Source organism: Geotrypetes seraphini, chromosome 1 (assembly GCF_902459505.1).
Source record: "Geotrypetes seraphini chromosome 1, aGeoSer1.1, whole genome shotgun sequence".
NCBI lineage: Eukaryota > Metazoa > Chordata > Amphibia > Gymnophiona > Dermophiidae > Geotrypetes > Geotrypetes seraphini.
Window position 1 is genome coordinate 131972372 of NC_047084.1, and position 22365 is coordinate 131994736.

General features: G+C 43.0%; 1 protein-coding gene across 3 annotated transcripts in view; it reads right to left on the bottom strand.

The window, feature by feature from the left end:
- Positions 1-213: 213 nt before the first annotated feature.
- Positions 214-22365, bottom strand: part of ANKRD50 (ankyrin repeat domain 50) — a 54848-nt gene continuing 32696 nt past the window's right edge. For 2 of the 3 annotated variants that reach the window (XM_033938733.1, XM_033938715.1), the window contains exons 3-5: positions 16319-16548; positions 8254-11797; positions 214-2599 (exon numbers count right to left, since the gene is read on the bottom strand). In XM_033938733.1, coding sequence (XP_033794624.1) covers positions 8256-11797; positions 16319-16548 — 3772 coding nt within the window. In that variant the 3' untranslated portion in view covers positions 214-2599; positions 8254-8255. Of the gene's footprint in view, positions 2600-8224; positions 11798-16318; positions 16549-22365 lie in introns of all 3 variants that reach the window. The other variant, XM_033938723.1, reaches the window with a different exon arrangement.

Below are 22365 nucleotides of genomic sequence, written 5' to 3' on the forward strand. Positions count from 1 at the left end.
TAGAAAGAATTTTGGCATTTATGCATATATATGCACACACACACATGCCATTAACATTTATGAATGCAACACTCCTGTAAATTTGAGAGCTTGAATTAGCATAAGTTTTATGTTTGCAAGAGGGTCGTGGCAGTTATCCACCTGGCTTTAGACTGAATATTCTTCTAGAAATCTCTCACAGAAAAGAGACTGCAAAATTAAAACAGTGAGATGTCTGGTGAAAAGCAAATATATTTATTATGCACTTCCATATACATAGGGATCTTCGCTTAATATAATACAAGGAATAAAATAACAATTTTACAATGTGAAATTTAATTACAATATAGGCTATTTACAACTTCAAAGTATCATGGAAAACAGTCAAGCGCAGATCAAGCTAGCTGAAAAGTTCAGACTGATGATGTTCATTGTAAGCAAAACGTACATTTGCATAGCAGAATAACTGGTGGTAAAGAGTTATTTTCTAAAATAAACAATCTACTGAAATAGATCAGTGGTTTTCAATCCAGACCTCAGGGACCACCTGATTTCCGGATACCCACAATGAATATGCATGAGAGAAATTTACATGCCACAGAAGATATGCTTGCTTATAGATCTCGGTCCTTCAGGGCTGGGCTGAAAACTACTAATATAGTTAAACAAAAGTGTTTCTTATATTCTGGCATCCTCACTGATTTTGGGAAGTTGTGAGGTGTTATTCTTTGAGAACTCTGCTAGTCTTACATCTGGGTGGATAAGGAAAACACTGAATTAGACTACTGGAAACATGATTTGTGAGCACAAAAGTGGAAATGGATAAAGTCTCTCCAACCTCAAGTAAATGTCAACAGTTTGGAGGGAATGCTAAACTTTTTCCTTCACCTAACTTGCAATCCAAAATTGTCCATCTTTTGTGAGAACCACCACACCTTTGCCCCACAGACACAAGGTGCATTTAGTAACAAAATCCATAAATTAAATATGTATACTCCTGACGACGAGAGAAAATCTTTATACAGATAAAAACACTATGAACTAAAGAAGAAAGCACCATCTTTCAGGAACAATGCCTTGTAACATGCCTTTGTTCTCGTCTAGGTTTTCTGATCCTTTAACATTCTTAAGGCCATTTTGCAAGAAATCGTTTTTGCCTATTTTATAAATACTGGATGTCCCACAGGGACAAGATATTGAACACTTTGATAATATATTACACATCGCCTCAGCTGAGGCCATATTATGACTATACTAGAACTTAATGTGAATTTACATGGTTTGTTTGTTTCCAAGAATGAACTCTGATCTGACCACTGTCAGCATTGAAATTAAACTCCGCAATATGTGTGCTGATGCTCTTAATCTGATAATGAATGAGATAATATCTAGTTTAGTAAAGATTACCTTAGTAACTAAAGGTCTTTCCATGACTTCAACTGGTCATTTGCACTCCATAAAAGATAAGGAGCAGATATTCAGCATTTCTGAGTGAAGGATCGTTCTGGGCATCCTGAGGGAGGCAGGGCACAAAGTCCTCTAGCCTTTAGAGGTAAAGACTCAATGCATAAAACTTTTATGCGGGTAAATACCCGTTTGCTGTGTAAAAAGCAAGTTGAGAAATTGTTAGCCTCCAATGTGGGTAAATCTATCTGTGTGTTTGGAGCACAGGAACCTCTGCTTTCATGAAAGGGGATGAGGTTAGGTGGGCGAGGGGGCAGGAAAGAACATGTGGAGGTTGCATTTGTAAATCTGCATGCAGCTGAAATTCCACTTGCAGGCATCTGAGCACAAAGCCCATGGAGGCCGGAAAGCACAGCCCTTAATATAACATGCCAGGTAGACAACCATTCATTGATGACCTAAATCGCTCAAAGCATGCGAGAGACATCAGCAAATCCATGTGCCTTTGGGATAATCTGCTTATGCTACAGATGCTTGTTTCGTTTCTACAAAAAAAGCAGTTTCTTCTTTCCCCCTTTTAAAATAAGAAAAGAAACTCCCATAGGAATCTAATAGATATTTGAGCCAATGTCAAACGATATATATGGAGAAATAGATATTTGTTCACTTTTCAACACATCCAATTGATGTATTTTGACTATTTTCTTTCCGTTTTTTTTTGTACCAGAATGAACATAGTTGTCCTTGGGATGATTTGTAAAGCAAGATGTGGGTTTCTTTTTCCGAAGTTTGAAATATATAAGAAATTAATACCATATTCCATCACAGTAATGAAAATGTTATATACATTGTAAACGTCATGTCTTTTGTCATATAGAAATATAAAACAAATATAAATATAATTGCCCCGCAATATAGTTCATTGTAAGACATGCACATTAAGCACGGTATCAATTAAAATGTCTTATTCATTCCATTTTTTCTGCTTTTGTCAAGGAGATACGCTGCGCTCGAGAGTTCAGAGCAAGTGCTTACGTTGAGTGTCAAGTAACAGGTGCACAAAAGAAACTCCTGAAGATAGACAATGAGAAGAAGGCAGCCTTGTGGGCACGTTACGATTGCCAAGAAAAGTGGATCTACAGGGCTCCAACCTATCGGTCGATGAATCACGTCAGACAGAAGTTCCACTGGTATCTCCTAGTCTCACAGGACTGACCTGAAAATGCAAAATCCCCGGTTAATGCTTCATATATACCAAACATACGGTGCCTTAGCCAGTGGACATCAGTTTTTTACATCTCCCCACCCCTTGGACTTCTGAACCCCAAATGAAAGAAAAAGAAAAAAAGATAGAAGTATTGGGAAAGGAAGAGAAGGACAAAGAAGGGGTGAAGAGGTTTGAAAGGGGTTACTGAGTTTCTCTTCCAGCTATTTACAGTGTTCCCTCCCTTTCTTCCTTCCCCCTTCATTTGAAACATTTCCTCCTCATCCATGTGCAGCATTTCCTCCCTGTCTTCCCTTCCCCTCCATCCATATATAGCACCTTCCTTTTCTCTTCCAGCTATTTGCAGTGTTCCCTCCCTTTCTTCCTTCCCCCTTCATTTGAAACATTTCCTCCTCATCCATGTGCAGCATTTCCTCCCTGTCTTCCCTTCCCCTCCATCCATATATAGCACCTTCCTTTTCTCTTCCAGCTATTTACAGTGTTCCCTCCCTTTCTTCCTTCCCCCTTCATTTGAAACATTTCCTCCTCATCCATGTGCAGCATTTCCTCCCTGTCTTCCCTTCCCCTCCATCCATATATAGCACCTTCCTTTTCTCTTCCAGCTATTTGCAGTGTTCCCTCCCTTTCTTCCTTCCCCCTTCATTTGAAACATTTCCTCCTCATCCATGTGCATTTCCTCCCTGTCTTCCCTTCCCCTCCATCCATATATAGCACCTTCCTTTTCTCTTCCAGCTATTTGCAGTGTTCCCTCCCTTTCTTCCTTCCCCCTTCATTTGAAACATTTCCTCCTCATCCATGTGCAGCAATTTCTCCCTGTCTTCCCTTCCCCTCCATCCATATATAGCACCTTCTTTTTCTCTTCCAGCTATTTGCAGTGTTCCCACTCTCTCTTTTTTTCCCCTTAACATGAAACTTTCCCCCTCCATCCATGTTGTGGCAGACATGCTGCACACATTGATGAAACATTCCTAGTGCTCAAGCCATCTGCTATGTTAAGAGATAAAACAGCTTATATTCCTTGTCTTAGGATGCCTGCTAGTATCCTGAGCCCCAATAGGAACAAGGTTGGGGGAAGGGGAAAAAAGAGAGAAGCTAAGCAGAGCTAAATCGCCTGCATAAAACTTTCGCTGACTCAGGAGAATTCAGGTGGGGGAAGGGTAAGTTGCCCTTTACTAGCACTGTGGATCAAATGAGGGAATGCCTGAAACACCTGAGATCTGGTGGGCCAAAGGAGGTTGGGTGAAATCTGGGCCCACCTTTAGCAGCAGGGAATTTAAAAGCAACTCAGAGAGTTCAAGAGGGGAGAAGTTAAATGTGCACCTGTTTCCAACGTCCCTCCTGGTAGCTGACCTGAACTTTGAGCCGATGCAGCAAGGCTGAAATGGGGCCAGAAATCATGGAAAGGGTCTGAGCAATATATGCTGCAAGTGCAAGGCAAGAATGAAATTTAAGCTGTGTTTTTCTGGTGTTTTTCCTATTTCTTTTTTTCTGCTCAGCCATGCTGGATGGGGCGGACAGTGTTGGCTACTGGAAGCCTCGCCCTGTTTGGGAAGAAGCTTTTTGTTTCCTTTTGAACTACTGAATTGGCTAATGAACTGCACAACTACCTTAATCCAGGAAGGTGAATGAAAGGCATTGTGGGAATTGTGGTTTGGCCTAATCACTGGAGTGTTTTTCTTTTTGAGTTGAAATGAAGCATGTTTTTGTTTGGAACTGAAAAACCCAGGGTAAAAATGGGAGAAACCCTGGTGTGCAATGTTAACTGACAACAACAATTATAATAAGAATAAAACTCTGCTGAACTATGAACCGTCTGTACTCAAGTTTATGGAAACTACAGTGGCCTGTTAGGGAGGATTCCTAGGGACACACTGGCAGTAGTCGCAATGTGCAGGCATGCTTCCCCAGTATTACCCCTCTGTATCTCATAATGGTTTTGCTGTGTCCAGTTTCCCCTCTTTCCTTCCTCCCTGCTCCCCCCTCCCTGGGGCCAGAGAAATGCCTGTCGCTGTGGGAGGAAAGTTGACTCGACTATAAGCCGAGATCCAAATTTTGGGGCTTTTTTTTTGGGGGGGGGGGAGGCATAAATCTTGGCTTATAGTTGAGTATTTAAAGGTATGTGGACATCTCAGTTCCTTTCTCTACATTCTATATAAAATGAAGCTTTAAGTTCATGTTAACTGAAGAGTTTATCTACATTCAGCCGAAAGCCTGAAGTCATAATGCCGTTGTACAGGGCCATGGTGAGACCTCATCTGGAGTACTGTGTGCAATTCTGGAGGCCACATTACAGTAAAGATGTGCGCAGAATTGAATCGGTTCAACGGACGGCCACCAGGATGATCTCGGGGCTCAAGGGTCACTCGTACGAAGAGAGACTGAACAAATTGCAGCTCTACACTCTCGAGGAACGTAGGGAGAGGGGAGACATGATCGAAACATTTAAGTACCTCACGGGACGTGTCGAAGTGGAAGATGATCTTTTCTTTCTCAAGGGACCCTCGGCCACAAGAGGGCACCCGCTCAAACTCAGGGGCGGAAAATTTCATGGCGACACCAGAAAGTATTTCTTCACAGAGAGAGTGGTTGATCATTGGAACAAGCTTCCAGTGCAGGTGATCGAGGCAGACAGCGTGCCAGACTTTAAGAATAAATGGGATACCCATGTGGGATCCCTACGAGGGTCAAGATAAGGAAATTGGGTCATTAGGGCATAGACAGGGGGTGGGTAAGCAGAGTGGGCAGACTTGATGGGCTGGAGCCCTTTTCTGCCGTCATCTTCTATGTTTCTATGTAACTTCAAACAAATAAAGTAACACTTGAGAGCATGCTAGGTACACCAACTGGACCCTTGCATCTAGCTGCACACCACTGACAGCAACCGCAATGAAGGGTCCAGGTGGCAAGATCCTCTGATTAAATGCGGCATTGAAAAGGCACGACCAGCACATGTAAACGCTGCACGGGTTAAACACAGTATGTGATTCTATGCCCATGTGGAAGAAATAAACATCCTATTAAAGAATGAAGACAAATCCCGTATTCATACTGAAAATGCACATACACCACTGGTTTGGCATTGGCAGGATAAACACCATACAGTTGAGAAAGGCAGATCACTGAAAATTATGAGCAGCATTTATATTCTAAGGCAGGGGTGCCCAAAACGTCGATCGCGATCTACCGGTCGATCGCAAAGGCAATGCCGGTGGATCGCTGAGCCAGTGTTCTACCTAGCGTCTTTACCATCTTTTAGCCAGGCGCTCTGCCCAGCTAATTAGGTGAGCGCCCGGCTATCTTGCTCAGATGACATGCTTCCCCCTCAGCGTCCTCCGTTCTTCCCTCTGGACCTATCACAGTTGAAAGTTAATTACGGCAGCCTGCAGAGCAAACGTAGCAGGCTGCCATTGGTCTCTGTAGCACGTTCCCTCTGCCGCGGTCCCGCCCCTGATGTTAGAGGAGGTGTGGGACCGCGGCAGAGAGAAAGTGCTACAGAGGCCAATAGCAGCCTGCTACGTTTGCTGTGCAGGCAGCCGTAATTAACTTTCAACTGTGGTAGTTAGACCTACAGGGAAGAACGGAGACAAGAACAGTTGCAATCAAGAGGTCTGAGGTCCTGACAGTCACTGTGTGCGGGAAGCAGCAGAGGTAAAGCTGTGCCCATCACGAAGGCCCCGGTGGGATGGGGTTTCCTTAAAGACGCTGGATCGGGGGGAGGGGGGGAGATAAAAGGACCTTAGGGAGGGGAGGGAGTAAGCAGCCTTGACCCAAAAGGGAGGGGGAAGACAGGGCAGATCCTGGACTACTAGAGGGGTTAGTAAACCAAGGAAAGAGAGATGCCAGACCCTGGGGAGGGGGAATACAGAGTGAGAGAGAGAAAGACCTGAACCAAAGGTGGGAGGACTCAAAATGTTAGCAGAAGGAAGATAGGGAAGGAGAAACCTGAAACAAAGGGGAGGCAGAAAAGAGTGGGGCAGATGTTGTACTATGGAAGGTGCAGACTGAGGGAGAAGAGAGGGATGCACAATCATAACAGAGGAGGAAGAGAGAGGGAGACATGTTGCCAATAGGGGTGGAGGAGAGAGGAAGCAAAGTTGGACTCCTGGAGGGACAGAGGAATGGGGAATGGAACGAGGTCTCTGGAGGACAGAAGAGGTGCACACAGTATATATAATAAATAAATATGGGGGGTCTTTTACTAAGGCGCGCTAAATGCTAATGCGTCCATAGAATATAATGGGCGCATTAGCACACGCTAAACCGGCTAGCACACCGTCATAAAAGAGGAGGGTATATGTTTCGTATTTTTATGGTTGGTAGATCATTTTGACTTGGTCATTTGAAAAGTCGTTCACAAGCCCAAAAAGTGTGGCCACCCCTGTTGGATTTGCTGACTATTGTGACAGCATTTTGGGCTGAACCGAGTGGATGACACAGATCTGCAGCTTTGGCCAGCCCTAGGGCAGAAAATCAGGGCTAAGCGCATGACTTTTTTCCCTGCCCTAAATCCACTCACTTTTTCTGTTCCTAAATTTTAAACTTTAGTGACATTTTGAGCATAAATTTAGTCAGCTCTAGCAAATTTTGTCAAAGAGGCCAATTTAGAAGTTTATCTCAGAAGTTCAATATTTTTTACACACTTTTCTCTTAAGTTGTAAATATTTATTAATAGAAAGGAAAGTACCACTTATACTCTAATATAAGCCAAGGTTTTAGGGCCCACAAAAAATTGGGGTCTCTGCTTAAAGTTGAGTTAGAAGTCTCAACTGTGCCTCCCCCCAGGTGGCCGGCCATCTGGTCTCTCAAACTCCCCCTTCTGCCGTGGTTGCTGCAGTCACTACCTCTTTAAGATTAAATCTTTGCCGGCAGCAAGCAGTCCCCATAGCTCTTCCTTCTGACATAACTTCCTGAAGGGCTGTGGGTCTGGCACAAGCAGCGTCATCAATCACGCTGCTGGCAAAGATTTAACCTTTAAAGAAGTAGTGGCTGCAGTGGATCTGATGGCAGTGGGAAGGGGATGACTGTAAAGATCAGATGGCCTGGCTGCCTGGGTAGAAAAGGTCGACACCAGATTGCTGGTCACCTGTGAGGGAAGGGACAGTGAAGTGCCAATCATCTTTGTGGGGTAGAGGAAGGAAGGGAGAGAGACGTGCCGGCCACCATGGTCACCTGGGGGGGAGGAGGGAAGGAAATGAAACAAGAAAGAAGTGCCAGGGGGAGGGAGGAGAGGGAAGAAAACGAGAGAGAAATGCTATTCACCGCAATGGGGTAGGGGTAGGGGGCAGAAGTGAGCGAAATGGAGAAAAATACAAGATATTACAGGGTAGAAGAATTATGATAACCCTCTCCCCAGGTTTATACTCGAGTTAACAGTTTTGTCCCCTTTTTGAGGGGAAACTGTTAACTCGGCTTATACTTGGAACAGCTTATATTCAAGTATATATGGTAACATTTAAAAATCTAATATAAAAGGTAATAAAAATTAATATCACAGTTATATTTCAATTGTTACCAAGCAGGCAGTGGACGGAACCTACAGAGTATCTAGCCCCAAACATAAGTAGCAGCATATGTCTTCAATCTTATCACTGGCATAAAAAAAAAATTACAAATCACCTTGGTTCTCTCAGTTAGACTTTGCTTACTTCTATAGCGGCGTTTCTTTTTTGTAGTTGAAGCTTGGGTCCGTCCCCTCAATTTGCAGCTTTAGGGCTTGCTTAAGGCTTAGTTCAGTTTCTGCTGAAGGATAGCCATCCAAAAGTTCTTGATGTCCTTTATCCTGAACGGCTCGTGAGACAGAAACTCTTCCAAGGAAGACCTGATTTCCCTGAAGATGATAATTTGGATTTGTCATAATTCCGTTCCTTTTTTTCTGTTCTGAACTTTGCTGTTGAATTATGAATTGTTGCTGAGATCGACTAATTTCTTGCTGAGAGGGTGGGACTAAAATTTTACAGTGGGGGTCTGATGGCACAGGTTTAAGTGGTATATTCATACTGGTCCCAGATTTGGAAACTGGTGCTCGCTTGTCAAAATGAGTCATTTCATATTCCAAGACCTTAGGCTGTGAGAAGCAGTTTTGTTTGGTTTTCTTTCCTGATGGACCAGACTTGGTTGAATTTTCTGGCTTGCTTCCTTTATTTGTTTTAGTTGATTTCAAGCTGGCCTTTACTTGGCTCCATTCAAACTCACTAGTTGGTGAACTATGGCTTTGTCCTATGGATTTTGTTGTGGAAGAAGGGGACACAATAGACTGCCTACTTCGACTGCGCGGTAATGAATGCTGCTGTATTTGTTCTGTGAAAGATAAACTATGGAGATTATCAATAGGCACAGTCTGAGCAGTTGCTGTAGATGATGTGGTACGAAGGGAAGAGTTTTTCGAGCTTTTCAGGGAATTATTTGACTTATGACGGTCAACTGTTGAATCGGGGGATTCTGAAGGAGAACTGAAGGCATGAGCAGGTCCGTTAGGCAAACCACGCAGAGCAGGCTGCACATCGCCTCCAGTGCTGGATGAACTATTAGATTTTGTGGTCAATGATGGAATTTTTGCCGAGGATGGTTGTAAGGCTTTTTGCTCCATTGTATGGACGGGAGAAGGCGTGCAGCCATTTAGAGTAGTTGCTCCATATTTTTCTAGTAATTTAATGATTTGGGAATGCCCATTTTTTGCTGCAACACGCATAGCGGTGCGCCCAAATTGATCCGCATGATTTGGATCAGCACCATGCTCCAGTAACAGTTGTACAACATCAGTGTGTCCTTCCTGGGCTGCGATGCAGAGTCCTGTAGCACCTTGGTTACATGTATGATCAACCAGGGCTCCATGCTCAATTAAAAGCTGAACCACTTTTGTATGGCCTTGCCACGCGGCAGACTGCAATGCAGATCTTTTTTCATTGTCTGAAGCATTGATATTAGCACTGTATGTGATGAGAAGCTGTACCATTTCCAAATGTCCCTGCCAGCAGGAAACATGAAGCGCTGTCCTTCCCTCAGCATCACTTGCTTCTACATTTGCACTGTTTTCTAAAAAGTACTCAGCCATGCCAAGTTGATTTTCTAGTGCCAAGATGTAAAGCGTTGGACGGCCATCCGCATCTTTGTAATTGACATCTGCCCCGTGGCTGAAAAGCAACTCAACTATGTCTCTGTGTCCTTCTAAAGCTGCAACGCGCAATGCATTTCTTCCATCGTAACCCTTCTGATCAACGCCAGATTTGTTTTTCAACAATATTTGCACACAGTCATAATGGCCTTCTTGTGCAGCTAATATTAAAGGTATACGCCCATCATTATCAGTCTCATTTGTACGAGCACCTTGTTCAATAAGTGCATCACATATTAATCTATGCCCTTCAAAAGCTGCCATGTGCAACGGAGTCCATCCTGCATCATCTCTATGGTTTTCATCCAATCCTCTGTCCAGCAGAGTGCGCACCACTTCAACATTACCCTGAGCTGATGCTATACAAAGAACCGTTCTTCCTTCACTGTCAATACTGTCCACAGCTGCACCCCAAAATAACAGTGTGTTCACAACTGAAGCATGACCCATGGAAGCAGCAGCTAAAAGTGGTGTACGACCGTTGTTGTCTGTGTGATCTACATCAGCTCCTCCTTCCAAGAGCAAATCCACAACATCTACATGTCCTTCATATGCAGCCACAAGCAATGGGGTCATACCATCTTTGTCACAATGATCTACTTCAGCACCACGGTCAACTAAAAGACTAACTACTGAGGCATGCCCTTTGCTAGCAGGTACACAAAGCGCAGCAACAGAGAGCGCTGTTCTCCCATCCACGTCCTCATGATTTACTTCTGCACCATGGTCCAATAAATGCTCTACAATCTCCCTGTGACCCATGTATGCTGCTGCAATTAGGGCAGTTCTACCTTCGTTGTCCGCTTTGTTGACCTCTGCACCATGCTGAAGTAGATTCAACACAATATCTTCGTGCCCTCCCCATGCTGCTGCTCTTAATGCCGTTCGACTATCAGCATCGGCACAATCCACTTTGGCGCCAGCATATAAAAGTGCAGAGACTACTTCCGTATGGCCACCCCATGCTGCAGATCGTAGTGCTGTCCAACCATCATGGTCTGTATGATTTATATTAGATCCACATCCAATTAAACAGTTAACGACTTTTGTATGTCCTTGGCGTGCAGCTAAAGTGAGCGATGTCTGCCCATGAGTATCTTCAATCTCTAAATCTGATCCCCTAGAAATAAGCAGATTAACTACATCAAGGTTACCACTGTATGCGGCATTAGCCAACAAAGTTCTTCCATTGGAATCCGTTTGATTTACAGAAGCTCCATTGTCTAACAGGGTTCGAATGGAGTCCTCTCTCTCCAGGGCTTGGCGTATAATACAAGATGTACGGTCATCTTCGCTGCTGACATGAGCACCAGCTTTTACAAGCAATTGCAGTACTTCTTGTTCTTTAGGAACTGAAGTAGAGAGAGAGTCCTTTACAACTGTGCCATTCCAAATCATCCATAGTGCTAACTCAGAAGTCTCCAACTGAAAATTTGAGTTAATTAGGTGCAATGCAAATTCTTGAACTTCTAATGGTGTTAATTCCTTTGCTCGGCAAGTGGAACTCATAGCTAGCATTCTGTGTCCTTCAGCAGCATTGCACAAATATTTCTGAGTACAATGTTTTACATCAAGCAACCATTCTGCAAAACTGTAATGAAATAAAATTTTAGTATTTTCTAGTCCGTCAACAAGAAGTTTAGACAGCACGTCTAGTTTCCTTTGAAAATCCTCCATAGTCAATGTTGTGCTTTTGGTCCACACCGCATGATATAGTTCCATTGTTGTCAAGGGCCTGCAGGCTGCCAGGATTACATTTAGAATTGGCTGGACCTTGGCAAACTGTTTTCTCACAAAAAGTCGTTGACAAAGCCAGAGGTATAGTCCGTTTAATGTTCCTGGGATATCACGAATTTCTCTAAGCATAATAAAGTTTTCCACAACTCCATCCAAGACACGCTCTAGATACAGAAAGCATCCACTGCTTTTGATATGAAGCTGATTTAACATTTCTGCTGTTTCCTTTGTGAGGTGCTGCCTCAGTGCTTCCTCTTGGTCCAAACGATGAAGAATATATTGTTGCACATCTTTTACAATATAGGCTTTTCGGAGGTCATCTAAACTTATTTTTCGAAAACCTGTAAGAAAAAAGTTGAGAAGAAAGTTAGTGGTTAAAGGAAATAGAAAACAAAGAAAAATAATGTTACTACATCACACCAGCTGACTTTGCCTTTTGTTCCCATCTCCTTGACACAGAAATTTAATCATATGCATGGGCAGAGGGATAGAAGGGATGTCAGAAAGGCCAAACACATAAATGTTGCTTACATACTGTGATAAAATAGGGTAGTTGCCATTTTAGTCCCTATAAAAGCACATTGAGTAAACATATAAAAGCAAAGCACTGCGACAGTGACCTTGTGATCAGGATGCTTAAAGAAATGTTAAAACAATCCAGAAAAGTAGGAGTTCTGATGCTAAAATGTCATAAATCAAAGAACCGACAAGGATGAAGTCAACAAAGATCTGGGTTTTTAAACTCATTGGGATAGATTCAAGAGACAATGCACTAAACGCAAATTCTATTACGGTAAGTTTTGTGCCTAACTTTAGACATGAGCACTTATGCCCATATCAAAGACTGGTGAAAGCGCTCACGCTCCCTGTATTCTATAATTTATTTATTTTACTTAAAACATTTATATTCCGCATATCCTGCAATTCTGTGCAGAGTACAATAAGACATCCAAATGAGAAATAACAAATTACGACCTGTGAAGGTACAATAAACATATTACAATACACTTCTTCCTCAGTATTCGCGGGGTTTAGGGGCAGAGCCAGCCCACGAATGTTGAAAATTCGCAAATAACTTTTTGGCTGGCTCTAATCAACCCACACCTCCCTCCCGACTTCCCCCCGGTATCCCGACCTTACCTGGTGGTCTAGCGGGCTTTTGGGACAGGAGCGATCTTCTTATGCTCCTGCCCCGTGCAGATCACTCATAGGAAATGGCTGCTGCAAGTTCCCGTAGTCTCTTGAGACTACAATGTGAGTTCATGGCAGCCATTTCCTATGAGTGGTCTGCACGGGGCAGGAGTGTAGAAAGATCGCTCCTGCCCCTAAAGCCCGCTAGACCACCAGGTAAGGTCCGGGATGCCGGGGGGAAGGCAGGAGGGAGGCAGGGAAGGACCGTAATGCAGTTAAAAAAAAAAATTGCGAATAACCGAATGCGTGGATACTGAAATCGCAGATTTGGAGTCAGAAGTGTACAACCAACAAACAGATACTACCGACAATAAACAGCACAAACAGAACTACTTAATTGCTGTTACTTGACTGAGACCTGACTGCTGTGCATAATCTATGCATCGGACCTGTAGGCATGCCCCTCCCATGTCCATGCACCACTAGAATCAGAGCATGCAACCTAAAATAGTGACTAAGACCCAGATTCACCAAAGATAGTGGAATCAATCGCTGTTGGCCGATTCCTGGCTGATTTTAAAACAGCGATTGATTCACTATCAAGTTTGCATGCAAATGATTTGCATGCAAACTCCGACTCAAAACTGACTGAGTCGGGGCAGAGCCCTGACAATAGTGACGGGAGAAGCAGCCTCCTGTCACTGCTGTCAGGGGTTCTGCCAGTTTTTAAAAAAATTTTTTTTAATCAGGCAGATATTTAGTGTGTTTTACAGACGCAAAATATCAGCCCCATTTAAATTTTTTTTTTAAAAAAAGCCCCCCACCCTCTTCTGTTAAGTAACTCTTCCGCCTCCCTCCCCAAACCTCTGAAAAAATGTGCCCCCCCCACCACTTTAAAATGGCAGGAGGGTTCCCACTTTCTCCTGCCATCTGTAACACACTCGACTTCCCCACCCCCATAAACAAACGGCAGGAGGGACGTCGACTTCCTCCTTCCACCCAAGAACACCCCCTCGTCATTAACGGAGCAGGAGGGGTGCGCCAATGCCTCCCGTGATGATTCTGAGGCCTTAGGCCCCTCCCCGGTGCATCACGTGAAGAATTCCTTTTTTAGATATTCTGCAAAAGCGCATTGCCAGTCTGTGCTTTTAAAGGGCAGAAGAGTCGGTAAGGAAGTGAAGCGACTCGCTTCACTTTGGATCGGCAAGCCTAATCGGTGTTCCTTCTGTTTAGTGAATCGAGGGCTTCCTACTTTGCATGCCGTTTCCCCTCATTTGCATGTGCGGATCAGATCGGAGATTGATCGAACAGCTGTTTAGTGAATCGGGTCGGGGAACGATCACAAAACCATCAGTACACGATCGGTAAGTTTTGTGAATCTAGCCCTGTATGACTTGTGATTTTTTGTTGTAAACCGCCTAGAACCATTTTTTGGGTAGGCGGTATATAAAAATAAAATTATTATTATTATTGTGAGTGTAACTGCTAATTGGTATCAATTAGCGCCTATTAACAGCCAATTATTCAATTATGTTGTGTGTGCAAACGCCCTTATTCTATAAGTTGCGCACAAACATTTAAGCATTAGACAAATTTGGAAGCACAAATGCATAGAATGTGGGGGATTATGAAGTTTCAAATCCTAGGTAAAGTACAGTTACAGATGGAAAACGTCTTTATAAAATTACACGAGTCAAATTCGTAATTGTTAACTACAATGTCCTGTTGGCTCTGATATTGCTTATTAGGATGTGTCAATTTTGGAGATGTCATCATTTTAAAAAGCACTAGTAAAACAATGGCACAATTTAATGTGGAAAGTTAACCACCAGTTTTAAATTTCTAGGAAAGTATGTAAAAATACACAAATTACTGAAATATGTTTAAGCATGCTGATAATAGTTTTTATGGGTTTGCATTGCACATTAATGCCTTTCGTGCCCCAATTATCAATTTATCTTACTTATTTACCCACATTGACACTAACACGTTAATTTCATTTTGTCATTCACAAGTTTTCTACATAGTGTCGGCATACGCTCTCCTCCTCTACTTCCTGGTTTGACACTTTCTCCCCAACCCCTGAGCAAAAGAAAAACAAGAATGCAAGTTTGGATTTATTTACAACATTTGGTGGCATCAGACAACCTTAACTCCAGAAAGGTGAGATCATCTTTGAAGGGCCGGAAATTTGATGGTTTTGCAAGCTCTCTTGTGCATTAACAACATAAGAACAGCCTTACTGGGTCAGACCAATGGTCCATCTAGCCCAGTAGCCTGTCCTGACGGTGGCCAATCCAGGTCACTAGTACCTCGCAAAAACCCAAAGAGTAGCAACATTCCATCAGCTGGTTATATGTACACTTCTCCCTCCGGATTCACTGTGATAGGGGATTAACAGAACCGCAAATAACTTTTTCATATGTTATTCACCGTTTTTTTTAAATTAAAAACCATCGTGACTATGGTGAAACCGCGAATAACATGGTGGGAGACCTGGTCTGTTCCTGAAGGAGAGGCAAAACATTGTGAAGAAAGTGCTGGGAAACGGCGATTTTCTCTGTAAACGCTTGGAATCGGCGATTTCTCTATGCAAGCTGACGTAATTTGGGGGGAGGAGCCAGCAAGCAAAAAAACGTGAATAATCGAAACTGCGAATATGAGGGAGAAGTGTAGGTGAGAAATGGCTTCTGCCACAAAACGTCCTTGACAATGCTAGCTGAGCAGGAGGCAAGCAGATTTCCATGCTGTCCCACAGCATTGTCTGTGATGAGCTGAAGGAACCTGGAGCCCACACACTGTAATTTATAATTCAACACATGTACTCTCACAGGGATCTCATTCGATATGGATTGACTGACATCAGCGATTAAGAAAGACAAAATTATAGCACTGATGAACTGGCCAATGCCCTAATGCAGGGGTGTCCAACCTTTTGGCTTCGCTGGGCCGCATTGGCCGAAAAAAAAGGTTCATAGACAACCCCGCGAAAGACAAAGGCGCGCGCCGAAGAAAATTACAGTTTTTAGGCGCTCCGACAGGGGGTTTTGTTGGGGAGCCCCCCCCCCCAGTTTACTTAATAGAGATCGCGCCAGCATTGTGGGGGGTTGTAACCCTCCACATTTTACTGTAAACTTAACTTTTTCCCTAAAAACAGGGAAAAAGTGAAGTTTTAAGTAAAATGTGGGGGGTTACAACCCCCCACAACGCGGCGTGATCTCTATTAAGTAAAGTGGGGGGTTACCCCCCACGCCCCCTCCGTTGGAGCCCTAAAAACAGTAATTTTCTGCGGCGCGCGCCTCCCACTGCGCTCAATTGTCTGCGCGCGCCTTTGTCCTGGCGCGCTTTTGACCTGACACCGAAAAAAATGTTTCTGGGGCCGCACAAACATGCAGACTCTGCAGCAAGACAGAGGAGGGAGCCGGCATGATGGTAACACCCGGGGGCAGCAGAGGAAAACACTGCATCGCCCTCGACCGGGGCCGCACAAAATACTTCACGGGGCCACAGGTTGGACAACCCTGCCCTAATGTTTTGTATCATGATTTTATTATGTATTTTACTGTGATTTTTTTTTTTTTTTTCTCATTTTGCCTTGACTGCTTTGAAGTTAATTAAATGGAAGGAAGATTATAAAATTTTAACAAACAGAAACATGGTTATAAAAAAAACTTTTATAACCGGCAGTATTATTACGCAAAGTATTACCAAACTAAGCAACATGTACATACCTGTAAACAGTTTTGTAACAGCTTTACTTTGCTTCCGGGCAGAACAGATGAGGAGCAGCCAGGGAGGAAAGAGCTCATGATGAGTAGCTAAGAGCTCGGCTATAGTTCCCGAAAAGCCAGCAGGTCTCTGATCGGCCTCTGCAATGTTGCAGCCCTCGTCAATAGAATCAACAAGTAGAAAGAGGCTCTGAGAGGGTCCCTTCATTGCCAAAAGAGGGAGAAGCACACACCTGCAAGAGAAATAGAACAGTTCAGTGTTCTAAGACGGATGCCAATAGCAAATACGCCTTCAATTCAGAAAAATATTGGAAACTGAATGGAAATGAGAAATGCGTTTTATTACAATAGGGAAGGAAAGCAGAAAATATGCACTAAAGTTAACACACTTGTGAAAGTATGAAAATAGAATACAAATGGGTTGTGATCCAAAAACATGTACTAATGTGGGACAGTGTATCGGACAGTACTAGTGAAGAAACGCACGCACAAACAAATTAAACTAGTTCTTGGAACTGCATGTTTATATATGCCCATGGACTGGAATACTATTTCAGGCATTCAATTTTGCAGTACATTCACAGACATTTGGGTTACATGTGCCAATATATAATTTTTTTAAATATCAATTTTTATCAAAAGTCCAGCACTTCTTTGGTCTAGCACAGTGGTCTCAAACTCGCAGCCCGCCAGGAACTATTTTGGCGCCCTCGGTATATTTATCATAATCACAAAAGTAAAATAAAACAGTTTCTTGATCATATGACTCTTTAGCTATAAATGATAATATTATTATTAAGCCTTAGCCAAAAGGAAAGATTCATCAACTATAAAGAGTTTGACTATTTTTTCTGAGGCCCTCCAAGTATCTTACTCTCTTAGTCTTTAAGACATTAAAATCTAATACTCCTGCTTTCATAGATAGGCTCCTGATTCCATATAGTTCGTCCAGAGTTCTCAGATCAGCTTCACAATCTACTTTAAATGTTCCCTCTTTAAAAGTTATCGGAACCCGCTGTGCTTCAATTTTCTCCGTTACTGCACCAATGTTATGGAACTCTCTCCCTTTGTACTTAAGATTAGAACAAGATTTGCAAATATTTAAAAAGAACTTAAAGTGTCTTCTTTTTAAAGAAGCCTTTGACTGACAGTTTACTTATACAATATTATCAGTTAATTTCTTTTCCCTTAAATATTGACTATAAACACTCATTCTTATGACCTTTCTTGATCTCTTACTTTTCCCCCTTATTTCCCTAATTTGTTTCCCTTTTATGTACCTTTTTAACAAATATTGTATTTCTTCCCCGTTTTCCCATTGTTTCCAGTTTTCTTCTTGTCTAAAGGATGTAACCCTTGTTCGTTTAGTAGAATATTATGTATAAGTGAGTCCATTTTAAATTCTGTTTTATTTTATGTAAAACGCTTTGAAATTGGAAAAGCGTTTAATCAAACAATTTAATAAACTTGAAACTATCTACAAATCCAAAATGTGGCCCTGCAAAGGGTTTGAGTTGGAGACCACTGGTCTAGCACATACTGCACTCTCTCTCCCTCCTCCTCTTCAAGGAAGCCAGAACCAGTTGCAGGTCCTGTTTGTTCATGGTAAAGAGAAAACGCAAGCAAAAATTCCTCAGTTGACCGCAGAAGAATGAGCTAACCCTTTACCTCTCCTGGGGTTTGCGCTAAAACCCCAGCATTAGGCAACCCTGTCTTCAGCCTTCTTCTAGGCACCTATCTTCATTACCATGGCATTTAAATGTGCTGTCTACTCAGTTCACACTTAATATACTGCAAAGTAAACAGTTACAGTATTTAAGTGGTTTACAAGCAAACATAAATTGTTTTTGGAAAAGGGGAAGAGAGAGATACAAAAGGATTCTGAGGCTATATGGGGGAAAATATCAATCAAAGAGAAACATAAGGATTGCTGCTGCTGGGTCAGACCAGTGGTCCATCGTGCCCAGCAGTCAGTCCGTGGCGGCCCATAGGTCAAAGACCAGTGCCCTGTTTGAGTCTAGCCTTACCTGTTTACGTTCTGGTTCAGCAGGAACTTATCTAACCTTTTCTTGAATCCCTGGAGGGTGCTTTCCCCTATAACAACCTCTGGAAGAGTATTCCAGATTTCTACCACTCTCTGGGTGAAAACTTCCTTACATTTGTACAGAATCTATCCCCTTTTAACTTTAGAGAGGGTCCTCTTGTTCTCTCCACCTTGGAGAGGGTGAACAATCTCTCTTTCTCTACTGTCTATTCCCTTCAATATCTTGAATGTTTCGATCAGGCTTAAGAGTGATAAATCCCCGGGACCGGATGGCATCCATCCGAGCGAGGGTCATCAAGAAACTGAAAGGGACTATAGCTGAACTGCTTCAACTAATAGTCAATCTGTCGATCAAATCGGGAAAGATTCCGAAGACTGTAAGGTGGCGAATGTGACACCGATCTTCAAAAAAGGTTCGAGGGGAGATCCGGGAAACTACAGACCGGTGAGTCTCACCTCGATACTGGGAAAGATGGTAGAGGTGCTGATAAAGGACCGCATCATTGATCACCTTGACGTGCACGGTCTGATGAGAACCAGCCAGCACGGTTTCAGCAAAGGCAGATCTTATTTGATGAACTTGCTGCACTTGATCGAGGGAGTAAACAGGCAATAGACAAGGGAGATGTGGTCGACATTGGATCGACTACTTCGGAAAATTGTGAGCCATGGAATCGAGAGTAAAATACGTGGATTAAAAACTGGCTGGAGCATAGGAAACAGAGAGTGGGGGTAAATGGACGATATTCAGACTGGAAGAGCGTCAACAGTCCTGCATTAGTGATTTAACTGGTCAGGAGCCATTTCTGGCTGGTTAAATAGCTTTAAATATCGACCTTTCTAATTTTATAGACATAACTTTGAGTATTTTGGCCATATTATAGAACCTGCTAAACAGGTTTTCTAGACCTGGGTAAGCCATCTCATTGTTCTTTTTATTTTTAAGGGAGCAGCTCTGTAAGCCTGTAGCAGCTATAAAGAACTTGTGTGCCATAGCTCCTTATGGACTAATCAACTTATTCAGGATGAATTTTCAAGAAGCATCTGAGAATTCATGTTTCAATAAATCACTTAGTTTAAATGGACCACAAGCTCTCTATTAGGGAACTGGAGGGAGGTGTTACAGCCTAACACAGGGATCTCAAAGTCCCTCCTTGAGGGCCGCAATCCAGTCGGGTTTTCAGGATTTCCCCAATGAATATGCATTGAAAGCAGTGCATGCAAATAGATCTCATGCCATATTCATTGTGGAAATCCTGAAAACCCGACTGGATTGCGGCCCTCAAGGAGGGACTTTGAGACCCTTGCTAACATGTTAACAGGTTGTTTTCAAACACTAACCTAACTAGTTTTGTTTCTTTTTTTTTTTGGTAGGAACAGCATAAACCACATAAAAGGAATTGCTAAACAGGAAATTAGGCATAGGAGCTGCAGGCCATTAAATGTTTGCACAGCTCAGATGCTTCACATTTCTTCTACGTGTCCTTACATCATCTCCTCCCAATCTGATCTGTAAGGTCAGAGAGAACTGATGAAGCAGCTTGCTCACACCAACAGTGAAAAAACCTGCTAAGAAAAATGCAAAAATGGATAAAAATCAGCGATTCAAAAATTAATAAAATCAGATTTTATGATTTAAATCAGAAATTTTTTATTTAAATTGGATTTTTAATTAAAATTAAAAATGTTGAGGATAAATCTAGATAGTTTTCTATTTAAGATATATTATTGTCTAAAAGTTATCCATCATAAGAAATAAGAATTTGTTTTTCACTATGTAGCATTCATGTAACGTTTAAGGGCTCCTTTACCATAGCCACAGTAGAGAGGTTTGTACCGCAGGCTGGCGAGGTAAATGCTCCAACGTTCACGGGAATTCTATGAGTGTCGGAGCATTTACGTTGCTGGCCTATGGTAGAAACCTCTACCGCAGCTTTGTAAAAGTCAGCCTAAATTTTTTGGTAAATAAATTCCATTAATCCATTCATAATGTCACGGGCAAATTTTTTATCTAGAAGATATCACAGATGCTTGGTTTTCCATTCTCAAAACTGGATTTGTGTCTGTAGCGATAACATACTGCTTCTTCACAGCAAAAATGATATAAAGTATACAGAGCTGAGAAAAAGACCTTAGCCCCATTGTTCCTTTGCAAATCGATATACAGTCAAACCTCGGTTTGTGAGTGTTCTGCAAGACGAGAAAACTTTAACTCGCAAACCGAGCATTGACTCGATCAACGAGCTACCTGGCCTGCCTGAAAGGGAGGTGTGTGTCTGTGGGTCGCCTCTGCGGGTCTCCTTCCGCTTCCGAGAGGCGTGCAATCGTATAATCTCTCTCCTTGCAACAGCCAAACAAACTTTTAGAACTTTGAAGTTGGAATCGGATAACTCCGTCAGTTGCCATTCCAAAAGCTTCTCCACTTTCTCTCTCCTAGTCAAACTTGATTTTTCCCAGCCGAGGACACGCGCCCGACTGTGCCCCTGCTGTAGCTTTTCCCCTGCGGTGTCGTGCTCTGAGAGTGCAAGTCGGGCGATCGCTCTTGTTCGGGTGCGAGAGGGGGGAAGGAATCTGCCACACCTCCTCCTCCATGCCGTCTGCAACCGATTAAGAAGCCATATCAGGAAGGGGAGAGGGTGAAGCTGCAGCAGACCCAGTTTGGGATGGCCATGGACCGCAGATGTCAGAATGCTGCCGGAGAATGGCTCAGTGCTGCCTGCCCCCGAGTCCCGCCTCTCCCTCCACTGCCCATGCGCCCCTGTCGCTGCTCGATTATGATGGCCGCGTACTGCAGTGCCTGCTCCTGGATGCCGGCGCTCATCGACTTCACCCAGTTTGGACAATTTTTTGCTTGACTTGCTGGAGAGACAATGACAGCTACCTTCAGCACCCGTGAGGGAGGTGAGGAAAAAAAAAGGAGGGATGGGGTGAAGCGAAGAGAGAAAGATGATTGGGAAATAAGAAAAGGGAAAGATTGTCTGTGGTAATGGAAAGAAAGGGGAGAAAAGGGAGAAATGCTGAAACAGGGAATGGGAGAAGTGTTGGACCACAAAAAGACATAGGCCTGTTTTGGGGATCAGGAACGAATCAAGCAAGCTTCCTTTACTTTCTATGGGGAAACTCGCTTTGATATACGAGCACTTTGGTTTATGAGCATGCTTCTGGAACGAATTATGCTCGTAAACCAAGGTTCCTCTGTAACAGAGTCAACTCCTTACTGCTTAAGTGATAAGTTTATATATCTGCACAAAGAGATAAGTGTGAGGAAGGAGAGGCAAGCAGTAAAAATGAAAAGTGAAGCCTTTTAAGCAGAATACTCCACAAGTCTTGGGATCTTTGTGTGTGCAGCCTGAGGTTTATCATATTATTGTCTCCTTAGAGGAGAAAACCTATAATGACTGCAGTCTCTGCTCTTTTTGTTCTTCAAAATATGGCCATCAGATAACTTTGTCATGCTTGTAAATATGATGTTTCCCCATTATTACATCGCCATCATTTGCTCCCTGTTAAACCACACATAATTTTTAAGTTGCTATCGCTGACTTTTAAAGCCTATAGACTGACACTTGCAGACTATAAAGCAAATTTCACTATCCTTTACACCCTGTCTGCCTGCTCCATTCAAGGAATGGGGGATTATGTCAAGGAATTGTCCGGATGGAAACATCTGGAAGGAATAGAAATGGGGGAGAGTGTGGCGCAGTGGTTAAAGCTACAGCCTCAGCACCCTGGGGTTGTGGGTTCAAGCCCACACTGCTCCCTGTAACCCTGGGCAAGTCTCTTGATTTCAGCAAAGCTTTTGACAGCGTCCCACACCGCAGGTTACTAAACAAGATGAAATCAATGGGGTTGGGTGAGACGATAACTGCATGGGTCAATGATTGGCTAAGTGGTAGACTTCAGAGGGTGATGGTCAACGGTACCCTCTCTGAAACATCAGAGGTGACCAGCGGAGTGCCACAGGGCTCGGTCCTGGGTCCTCTCCTTTTTAATATATTCATAAGGG